General features: G+C 36.1%; 1 protein-coding gene across 6 annotated transcripts in view; it reads right to left on the reverse strand.

Moving 5' to 3' along the window:
- The window catches only part of RALGAPB (Ral GTPase activating protein non-catalytic subunit beta), a 107846-nt gene that overhangs the window by 25147 nt on the left and 70437 nt on the right, over positions 1-12262 (reverse strand). For all 6 annotated transcript variants that reach the window (XM_077168768.1, XM_077168782.1, XM_077168774.1 and 3 more), the window contains exon 22: positions 8277-8486. In XM_077168768.1, coding sequence (XP_077024883.1) covers positions 8277-8486 — 210 coding nt within the window. The remainder of the gene's footprint in view (positions 1-8276; positions 8487-12262) is intronic.

Below are 12262 nucleotides of genomic sequence, written 5' to 3' on the forward strand. Positions count from 1 at the left end.
GAATAAACTTGGGGAATTTCGTTGGTAACAGAGACCATCAAGAGACAGAAATAGGGTAAGATATTGGGTAATTGGAGCTGAAGGGATACAGATTGTGCAACAGGACTGAATGTAAAAACTCAGAAATGGACAGCACAATAATACCTAACTGTAATACAATTATGTTAAAACACTGAATGAAGCTGAATGTGAGAATGATAGAGGGAGGAGAGCTGGGGACACAAATGAAATCAGAAAGAAAGACAGACGACAAAGATTGAGATGGTATAATCTAGGATTGCCTAGAGTGTATAATGATAGTGACTAAATGTACAAATTTAAAAAATGTTTTTGCATGAAGAAGAACATAGGAATGTCATTACTGCATGGTGCTAAATATAGATGGTAATCAATATTTTAAAATTTCAACTTATGTATGAGACTAAAGCAAAAAATGTTTATTTGGTACAAAATTTATATTTTGACTAGTGCATTTCCTAATATAACTTATGTAGATAGCTTGGTTGAACAACATAAGTACATGGAACCTTCGGTAAGACATGAGATTTTGTTGGTTTGTCCAGAGAGATGCCCCAATGAATCCCACAGTGATTTGATCAGTGAGCAGAAAAGTATTTGCAAAGTCCCCTTTGGGGAATGGTGAGAACGGGGGAAAATTCAACCTCCCCAAGTTGAATTCTTGATATTCTCATAAGCAGTGTGGACAGCCAAAGCTATAGGCTGAGCCTCCAGTCTTGGGGTTTGTTCATATGAAACTTAACCCCATAAAGGATAGGTCAAGCCTACTTAAAATTAGGCCTAAGAGTCACCCCCAAGAGAATCTCTTTTGTTGCTCAGATGTGGCCTCTCTCTCCAGCCAACACAACAAGCAAACTCACCACCCTCCCCCTGTAAGGGATGATGAGATAGGAAGTTTGATATGTTAATTCATTGAAATATTAAATAAGTGCCTGTTATTTGCCAAAACTGAATTTATTGTGGAATTTATTGTGGAAAGTCATGGGACATGACTCCCAGGGGTGTGGACCTTCCTGGCAATGTGGGACAGAAATCTAGAATGAGTTGAGACTCAGCATCAAGGGATTGAGAAAAACCCTAGAATGAGCTGAGACTTAGCATCAAGGGATTGAGAAAACCTTCTCGACCAAAAGGGGGTTGGAGGGAAATGAGAGAAAGTGTTAATGGCTGAGAGATTCCAAACAGAGTTGAGAGGTTATCCTGAAGGTTATTCTTATGCATTAAGTAGATATCACCTTGTTATTCAAAATGTAATGGAGAAGCTGGAGGGAACTGCCTGAAAATGTAGAGCTGTGTTCCAGTAGCCATGTCTCTTGATGATGATTGTATAATGATACAGCTTTCACAATGTGACTGCGTGATTGTGAAAACCTTGTGTCTGATGCTCCTTTTATCTACCCTGTCAACAGACAAGGAGAACACATGGAATAAAAATAAATAATAGGGGAACAAATGTCAAAATAAAAAAAAAAATGAAATTCACTTTACATTGTTCTTTTTCAAGGAAGACTGATGGGGTGAAATTAGAGATTTTGAATTATTAGGGATGAGACCATAAAATCAAAATTACTAATTTTATTCATTTTATCAAAATTGGCAAACTCCCTTTCTAGTTCCTGCCATAAAAAACTGTGTGATAATCAGGCCTCAATTTTTCCTATTCACCTAAGAAGAAATATGGACAACTTGATTTCTAAGTTGTTCAAAATTTTTCCTTCTCTTACAGTGGTAATTTTCTTTTCTATCCCAATTTTTCTTACAGAAAGCCATTCCCTTATTCAGAGTTATATTGAGGTTTAGGATTTAAATAAAAAATAATGGTTGGTACCTTTTATTCTATCTTAGGTGCCATTCTGTACTTTACTTCATTGGCACTAATTATGGACCCTGAAACTGGGTAAGGGATGATGAGATGGGAAGTTTGACATGTTAATTCACTGAAATATTAAATAAGTGCCTGTTATTTGCCAAAACTGAATTTATTGTGGAAACACTAGCTAAGATATGGTCCTTTATTTTACATAGCTCTTGGTGGAGAGAAAGACTTTGGACTTTACAATAAGAACATACCATTTTACAAGAGAATACAGAAGTATGTACAAAGTGCTATAGAGAAACAGAAAAAAGAATGATTAGTTTTTCTTAACAGATTTAAGAAAAATAGGGTGGCATTTGAGATGGGTCATGAAGAATGACTAGGAGTGTGCAAAGTAGTTAAGAGGCAAGCGCAATCCAGGCAAAAGGAATAGCATGTTCAAAATATGGGTGTGGTTGCCAGCGTCCAAGAAAGTCAACTCCTCCACCTGGTATTCATGCCCTTGTGGAGGCCCCTCTCATACTGAAAAAAAGTTCATTTGTGCAACCTAAGCGATATTACAGAAATTATGGCATGTGATTTTCAAGGCTAGGTCATAAGACACTATGCCCTCTACTTCTGTTCTTCTTTGATTTCTCATTCTAGGAAAAGCCAATCACCAATTTATGATGCAGCCTGCGGAGAAACCCGCATGAGGAGGAACTAAGGATTCCTGCCAACAATCATAAGAGTGAGCCATCACTGAAGCAGGTTCTCTATCCCCAGCCAAACTTCTAGATAACTGCAGTCCTGCCTGACAATTTTCAGCAACCTCAGAGATACCAAGCCAGAACTTCATAGGACTCTCCTTCAAGCCCACCTGACAGATGTTTTCCTGCTTCTGCTTAATTGTCTTCAGGGAAGGGAAGTTTACCACCAGCTAAGCCACCACCAACATATTAAGTTGACAGATATGACTCCTAATAATTCTAATAGATGGGTTTTTAGGCGTGCTTCTTCCACAAAAGACCTATATGATCTTGGAATTAGAACTTTTAGGATCAGTGTAGACTAAGATGGGGTTGAAGATTCTGATGCCTCCTATGCATCAGAATCTCCTAATGTAGGAGTCTGTTCATTCTCCTACATTAATCAGTGAAAAAAACAAATTTTGAGTTCCTCCCTACACTATCTGCCCCCCCCAAAAGAATATATTGTCATCTAAGTTTTTTTGACTTTCTTTGTTAAGGATGGTTGGGATTATTGTGTGTGTAAAATTTTGGATCCTGTTTTCTCTAGTATATCAATGCTTTCTAGAACTTCTATATGCTATGTTTTAAAAAACGTACTTTTTGTTCTGTTTTTCCAGTCCCTTGTCTTCTTTGAGATGCTGATCTTCTAAAAAATCTGCCGACATGGTATTTTTTCAGAAAAGCATCCCTCCAAAGATTGACAAGCACTGTGAGTCTGGACTTCTAGTCTATTATATAACATTCCTAGCTGGGGCTGGGGCAACAGTCTATAATCAAAGAAATCAATAATTCTGCAGTCATAGAATAGAATATTCATACTAAGTGAAAAAAGTAAAGACTACAAATGCCTCATATTAAGTCAGGTCAGATTTTACCACTAAATAAATTTACCACAAATTTTCAAAAAAACCTCTGGTTTTCAGTGTTTTTACTCCTTTCATGGATAAGGTATCGTGGAACTGTAGCAAGTTGTAACATATCTTGCAGGGCAAAACCTCTTTCTTTTTTTAAAGTAAACTATTTTACCAGCTTATTCTTCTGGATGATCTTCCAATTCAGGAACAGAGCACACACTATCTTTTATATGTCTTAATAAATTAAAAAATTTTCTTCCTTCCATAGGTCTTGTACAGAGTTTGTGAAGGTAATTTCTGCCAATATCACAGCAATATATGGTTGGTTTTTCTGGCACTGTATTTTTTTTTTTACACTAGCAGAACATCACATAAATTTATTTCAGATGTAACACTAATGTTAAAATTGACAAGTTTAATTCTTAACTGCACCAGGTAAACTTAGCCATTAAAGTATTTTTAAAGTTATTCTCTCCAAAAAACTGAGGGACCATTTCTTTTCCACCACCACACACAAGGATTTCCCAATAGTTTTATTTCTGGAGGACTTTCGATGGGTAAGTAAACTGCTTTGGGGGATATTTCAGTATTTCCTTACCCCAATGAAAACAAATCTGGGCAAATTATATATTGCATAGATTTATTTGCAGATTCTGTTCCTTAGAACCTAAATCAATTACTTTACAATATAATTTTTACTTATTCATCCCAAGGTAAAATCTGTACTAAAATATGGCCACATTCTGTGAATCTTCCAGTTAATAGAATCATTTACTCTATTACCTCCAAGAAGGTAATTTCTATTATATATCAAAATTACCAACTCAACATGGGGTACGCATTCAGTCTTTATTGATTCATAGGCATATGAATTATGTCTAGCTTCTATCTTCTTAAGTGGATGGAATTATTTATAATACAAGTTTGATGCAGGACAATTAATCCTTTATACACATTTCCGATTTAGGTTAATTTATTGACTAGTGTGGAAAAAAGAAACTATAATGACAGAGCATACACACTCAATTCAAAATTTAATTTTTTTCCCTCCTTAAATAACATGTATTTAATTAGTCATGAGGCAGTTATTCTGTTTTTAATAACCACATTTAGGTATACATTCATAGGACTGATTAGATGGTCCAGGCAAAATGGTTATAGAAATAAAGGCAGTGTACCTCAGAAAACTCATTTACATATCAAAATCTATTTTGATATCTGAAATTTGCAAAAAGTAAATTCTTCAAATTAATGCCTTCTGTAACTCAAGCACTCTTCTCTTGGCAAGAGGAAGCTGAAGCTTATCCATGAAGATTAACGGTGCTTAATATGAAACCTTTCTTCTAAGCTGATTTGGACTGCTTTAGAAATTGATGCTCAAGAAAGAGTGTTTTTTTACTATTTTAAAATTAGAACCCCATTATTCACTCACCAACTCCCTTCCTTTTCCGTATAATTCTTGGCATTCAATAAGACTGTTTAAGTCTATTATAGTTTCACATTCTCAAATAAGAATTTAGGATTATGAAATACCATATTTTTAACTTGATATTGCAGGTCATTAATATTTTAATATAGCAACCTTAATTCTCTTATTTATTTTAAATATTTTATTGACACTTTCATGGTCATCTAACAGAAGTCACATTACCTGAAAACTCCTTTCTCCTTTCCAACAGTTTTCATTTCTTATTTAGTTTTAATATTTCATTGACTATCCTGGTTTTGATGTCGTGCTACATGTAAGATTTAAGATGTTACCATAAGAGGAAACTGGGCGAAGTGTGCCTAACACTTCCCTGCACATTTTTTTTGCAAATTTCTGTTAATCTATAACTATTTCAAAATAAAAAGTTAAAAAAATTTCACTGACTAAAAATTCTCAGTGTTAAATAATGGTCGATAGACATCTTTGACTGATTTTAATAAGGAGGTACCTCTAGTTTCCCCATGGGCATTAATCTATAATGTAAGAACACACACTTCTAGTCCTGGCTAAGTTTTTTAAATTTTTTTAATTTAAAATCAAAATGATATTGTCTTATTAAATACAATTTGATGTCTTCACCATCTACTAATAGGATCAAATTATTTTCTTTTTTTAAAAATGTATTTATTAATTAAAAAATAAAGAAACAAAATAAAACAACATACATAATCAGTAATTCACAATCTCATCACTTAGTTGCATATTCATCATTTCTTAGAACATTTGCATTAATTCAGAAAAAGAAATAAAAAGACAATAGAAAAAGAAAACGAACACAGGAAAGAAAAAAAAAAGATTATACCTACCATACCCCTTACCCTTTGCTTTCATTGATCACTAGCATTTAAACTAAATTTATTTTAGCATTTGTCTCCCCTATTATTTATTTTTATTCCATATGTTCTACTCGTCTGTTGACAAGGTAGATAAAAGAAGCATCAGACACAAGGTTTTCACAATCACACAGTCACACTGTGAAAGCTGTATCATTATTCAATCATCCTCAAGAAACATGGCTACTGGAACACAGCTCTACATTTTCAGGCAGTTCCCTCCAGTCTCTCCATTACATCTTGAATAACAAGATGATATCTACTTGATGCATAAGAATAACCTCCAGGATAACCTCTCGACTCTGGAATCTCTTGGCCATTGACACTTTGTCTCATTTCCTTCTTTCCCCTTTTGGTCGAGAAGGTTTTTTCAATCCCTTGATGCTGTCTCAGCTCATTCTAGGGTTTTTCTCAATCCCTTGATGCTGAGTCTCCATTCATTCCAAGATCTCTGTCCCACATTGCCAGGAAGGTCCACACCCCTGGGAGTCGTCCCACGTAGAGAGGGGTAGGGTGGTGAGACTGTTCGTTGTGTTGGCTGGAGAGAGGGGCCACATCTGAGCAACAAAAGAGGCTCTCTTGGGGGTGACTCTTAGGCCTAAATTTTAAGTAGACTTTACCTATCCTTTGCAGGGTTAAGTTTCATATGAACAAACTCCAAGACTGGGGGCTCTGCCTATAGCTTTGGTTGTCCACACTGCTTGTGAGAATATCAAGAATTCAACTTGGGGAAGTTGAATTTCTTCCCGTTCTCACCATTCTCCGAAGGGGGCTTTGCAGATACTTTTCCACTCACTGATCAAATCACTCTGGGATTCATCGGGGCATCACTCTGGACAAACCAACAAAATCTCATGTCTTACCTGAGATTCCAAGTACTTATGGCATTCAATCAAACTATCTACATAAGTTATATTAGGAAATGCACTAGTCAAAATATAAATTTTGTAACTAATAAACATTTTTTGCTTTAGTCTCACACAGAAGGTGACATTTTAAAATATTAATTACCATCTATTTTCAGTACTCTGAAATAATGACATTCCTTTGTTCTTCCTCATGCAAAAACATCAAATTATTTTCTTAATGTTAGGTTGGGGGAATAAGGGAGGGCTCTATGGCTGGACTCATGAAGTTACTTCAGAACGGAATGGGAGGTTACAACCAAGGTCTTTACCACCTGCTGCTCAACCCACTAGCATAATAATTCTTTGTTTAATGTGCTGCCCCTTTCATGCCATCACCTAACCCCTGCTCTTAAAAACTGCACTCGCCAAAGCCCACGTGCAGACTCACCTCATTTCCTCTTGGGTTTGGTGAACTCTGCCCAGGAGTGCAGCCAATAAAGCACACTCACTTAAAATCATTTTGTCTACTTTCCTTTCTCTCAAATACCTCATATCTTAAAACCTTTCACTTAATAGCTTTACTAATTAGTATTTCCCAATAATTAACTCTCCTCAATTCTTGGGATAAACTTTATTTGGTTATGGAAGGTAATTATCTTAACATACTATTCCATTTTACTAGCATTTAAAAAAAATACTTTTGTGTATATATTCATAAGTAAGAATGGTTTATAGTTTTTTGTATGTTTATGCTGTCAGGTTTAAGTTATTAGCGATATGCTAAGGTTCAAAATGTAAACCAGCAACTTTATGCCTTTTTTCTAATTCTGAAACAGATGAGAAAGTATGAAAATTATTTTCTTGAAAGCTTAAACATTTCAACTAGAATACATAACAAATGGAAAATTACAATCTCAAAGACAGGCCTATTAAGGCTCTTCTTGCCTCCTTGCAGTCCACAGGATGAGATAGTTCTTTTCCAGTAGATTTTTATGTAATATTTCTACTCTACTTTAATTTCATCATTAAGGAAGATCTTTAGTCATCTAGATCTTTGTTCCCTGCTTCCAATATTTACCACTCTATTTATCATTATTTTCTTCTCTTTGCTTCTGCATTTTAGGGAAGTTCTTATGTTCATACTCCCCATTGTTAGCTCAATGTTCTACAATGCAAAACATGTTTCACAACCCATACTCTTTATTTTCTCTCTAAGTGCTGAAATTCAAAACCGGACAGCACTGCCCTTCCTTTCCTAAAAAGTTAAATAGCCTAGGATCAGGTAGTTGCTAGTAGTGCAATTTGTGTAATAAGCAACTTCTTGATTGGCCATCTTGATTTCAAAACAAACAAGCCTTCATACAAATCCAAATTTACCTTTAGGCAAGTTATTTCACATTTTTGAGCCTCTGTTTCTACAACTGTAAAACAGGGACAGCATCACTTTCCTTATAAGACTGGGATACTTCCTTATTCCCATTTTACAGATAAGGAACTAAAACTCAGCAAGTTGGGTAATGTGCCCAAGACTGCACAGCTGGTAAGTAGTGATGCCAACATAAACCAGACAGTCTGACTTCAGAAATTTCATGACATAAGCAGTGCCTGACTTACCTCATCATCATGTTATCATCAGCTGAATGTTAATTTATATACATATTTACTCATAAAAATTTAAGAAAATTACCTTCAATGCTTCTAAGGACAAAAATCCAAAGTGTGAAAGGAAAAGGCGTGCTGTTTGGAATTCCTGTGCAGGAGGTGGGGGCTTACAGTCCGTAATTGGATCAGGAAAGCTTTTCTTTCGCAATTCCTCCTCACTTTGTTGTTCGAGGTGTATTTCATAAGCAATCTGCTGGGCCATGCCATTCCTTAATTTTTCATGTCGTTCTTCTAACTGAATTAAACCAGATAATTAATTTTTAGGGTTATTATCAAAGTTATAGGGTCAATTTAATTTTAAAATGAAAAAACTACAAGCAACAAAGTAAATGGAGATAATTCTCAGAGTCCAGCAATGAGTTTCAGTTCAATATAGAGTATACAACTAAGCAAAAACGTTCCCAGGCTAAAACCAAAACCAAAATACAACAAACCTCCCTATAGCCTCAACAATCACTTCATCTCTTCACTATAAACAAAATCCTTCATTCTTTTACTGCTTCCTTTCAAATAGGCAAGAAAAGGGAGCAGAGTTGGTGCCCCCACCCCCTCTTCCAGATCACTATCTTCACCCTGCAGTAACCCCCACCTGTTTGAAGTCCCCATACGAATTATTGGACTATAACCTTGGATACTCCCTCATGTTTCCTCCCTTTCCCTTTGACCAATCCTAGTTTAAAATTCTACCCATTTTAGATGAGCAATGATTCTTCCAACAACCTGTCTTACATTTCTAAAACCTTCTCCATCTTCACAACTTTGGTCATTCATGTGCACACTCTGCTCTACCTTCAAGAACTACAATGCTGAAATTCTGTCCTTAAAGCATAACCCCCTTCCTGGAGCCTTTCCACAACTTCACTTCTCCTAAGCTTGTGCTTTACCATCACTGAGACCTTGAGGCACTGCAATCCTCCCCAGTTCACTGGCATCCTTCTGGTTTCATCTACTTTCCAACGAAGCCGAAATCCCAAAATATAACAATTTAATATGACCTCCTAAGCACATAAAATGGTTCTACCATCCCTTATCCTTCCATATTCCCACCCTTGTCAATCTTCACACCATTCAAGTTATTTATCTATGCTCCCAAACCCCAAGAATTTTGAAGAAAGTGAGTAGAGTGAGTTAAGTAATTTCACTACAGATTATGCTTCTTAACTTCAGCTGGGTCCTCAGTGCTGCCTGGTAATCTTAAGAACCATCTTTAATTCATTCCCTATCATACTGACTCTAAGAACTAAGATGAAGAGCTACATACACTCCACCAAGTTCCCTCTTTCCTACCTCTAACTTTCTCTGAATTTCACCAACTCTCTCCTTCCTTTATGCTTTACCAAAGCACATCCCTTTTTTAGGCGCAATCACCAAGACTCTTGACTGTACTGCCTCTAGGGCCTTACTCTATCTTATAATTTCCCCAGTCTATTTGGGGAGAAGACCCCTCTCCACCAGTTTCTTCCTTTCAACCTATATAATAAGCACATTCATATTCTTCCCATCCTTGAATTAAAAAAGAAAAGGAAAAAAAACAGCCTTCCCTTCCTTAGCTACGCTACTTCCTTATGCTACTATCCATTCTGTACCCTTCCTTTTACTGCTAACAGTATAGTTAACACTCATTGCCTCTATGTTATTAACCATTAATCCCTCTGCCCCTTATACTCTGCCACTCACTTTGTCATTCCTTTGAACCTTCTCTTAAAGATCACGTTATGCCAAAATCTAGGAACCTTTTATTACTCCTCAATCTCCCTGAGTGCTCTAGGCACTTGATAATGTTGGCAGCCTCCATACCTGCCCTTCCATTTTCTCATGTCCTAACATACCTCTTATTTATTTGCGTCCTCTCTCTTCTTCTTTTTGTCAATCTTGCTAAGGGCCCATCAATCTTGTTGATTTTCTCATAGAACTAACTTCTGGTCTTATTAATTTTCTCAATTGTTTTCATGTTCTCAATTTCATTAATTTCTGCTCTAATCTTTGTTATTTCTTTCCTTTTGCTTGCTTTGGGGTTAGTTTGCTGTTCTTTCTCCAGTTCTTCCAAGTGGACAGTTAATTCCCGAATTTTTGCCCTTTCTTCTTTTCTGATACAGGCATTTAGGGCAATAAATTTCCCTCTTAGCACTGCCTTTGCTGCGTCCCATAGGTTTTGATATGTTGTGTTTTCATTTTCATTCGCCTCGAGATATTTACTAATTTCTCTTGTAATTTCTTCCTTGATCCATTGGTTGTTTAAGAGTGTGTTGTTGAGCCTCCACGTATTTGTGAATTTTCTGACACTCTGCCTATTATTGATTTCCAACTTCATTCCTTTATGATCCGAGAAAGTGTTGTGTATGATTTCAATCTTTTTAAATTGTTGAGACTTGCTTTGTGACCCAGCATATGGTCTATCTTTAAGAATGATCCATGAGCACTTGAGAAAAAGGTGTATCCTGCTGTTGCGGGGTGTAATGTCCTATAAATGTCTGTTAAGTCTAGCTCATTTATTGTAATATTCAAATTCTCTGTTTCTTTATTGATCCTCTGTCTAGATGTTCTGTCCATTGATGAGAGTGGGGAATTGAAGTCTCGAACTATTATGGTAGATGTGTCTATTTCCCTTTTCCGTAATTGCAGTGTATTCCTCACGTATTTTGGGCATTCTGATTCGGTGCGTAAATATTTGATTGCTATGTCTTCTTGTTTAATCGTTCCTTTTATTAGTATATAGTGTCCTTCTTTGTCTCTTTGAACTGTTTTACATTTGAAGTCTAATTTGTTGGATATTAGTATAGCTACTCCTGCTCTTTTCCAGTTGTTATTTGCATGAAATATCTTTTCCCAACCTTTCACTTTCAACCTAAGTTTATCTTTGGGTCTAAGATGTGTTTCCTGTAGACACCATATAGAAGGATCCTGTTTTTTAATCCATTCTGCCAGTCTATGTCTTTTGATTGGGGAATGCAGTTCATTATCATTTAGTGTTATTACTGTTTGGGTAATACTTTCCTCTACCATTTTGCCTTTTGTATTATATATATCATATCTGATTTTCCTTCTTTCTGCCCTCTTCTCCATACCTCTCTCTTCTGTCTTTTCGTACCTGACTCTAGTGCTCCCTTTAGTATTTCTTGCAGAGCTGGTCTCTTGGTCACAAATTCTCTCAGTGACTTTTTGTCTGAAAATGTTTTAATTTCTCCCTCATTTTTGAAGGACAATTTTGCTGGATATAGGAGTCTTGGTTGGCAGTTTTTCTCTTTTAGTAATTTAAATATATCATCCCACTGTCTTCTAGCTTCCATGGTTTCTGTTGAGAAATCTACACATAGTCTTACTGGGTTTCCCTTGTATGTGATGGATTGTTTTTCTCTTGCTGCTTTCAAGATCCTCTCTTTCTCTTTGACCTCTGACATTCTAACTAGTAAGTGTCTTGGAGAATGCCTATTTGGATCTATTCTCTTTGGGATGCGCTGCACTTCTTAGATCCATAATTTTAGGTCTTTCATAAGAGTTGGGAAATTTTCAGTGATAATTTCTTCCATTAGTTTTTCTCCTCCTTTCCCCTTCTCTTCTCCTTCTGGGACACCCACAACACGTATATTTGTGCGCTTCATATTATCATTCAATTCCCTGAGCCCCTGCTCAATTTTTTCCATTCTTTCCCCTATAGTTTCTGTTTCTTTTTGGATTTCAGATGTTCCATCCTCCAGTTCACTAAATCTAGCCTCTGTCTCTTGAAATCTACCATTGTAGGTTTCCATCTCTTCTACTGTATCTTTCACTCCCATAAGTTCTGTGATTTGTTTTTTCAGACTTTCCATTTCTTCTTTTTGTTCATCCCATGCCTTCTTCATGTCCTCCCTCAATTTATTGATTTGGTTTTTGAAGAAGTTTTCCATTTCTGTTCGTATATTCAGAATTAGTTGTCTCAGCTCCTGTATCTCATTTGAGCTATTGGTTTGTTCCTCTGACTGGGCCATATCTTCAATTTTCCTGGTGTGATTTGTTATTTTTTGCTGGCGTCTG

Source organism: Tamandua tetradactyla, chromosome 1, assembly GCF_023851605.1.
Source record: "Tamandua tetradactyla isolate mTamTet1 chromosome 1, mTamTet1.pri, whole genome shotgun sequence".
NCBI classification, from domain to species: domain Eukaryota; kingdom Metazoa; phylum Chordata; class Mammalia; order Pilosa; family Myrmecophagidae; genus Tamandua; species Tamandua tetradactyla.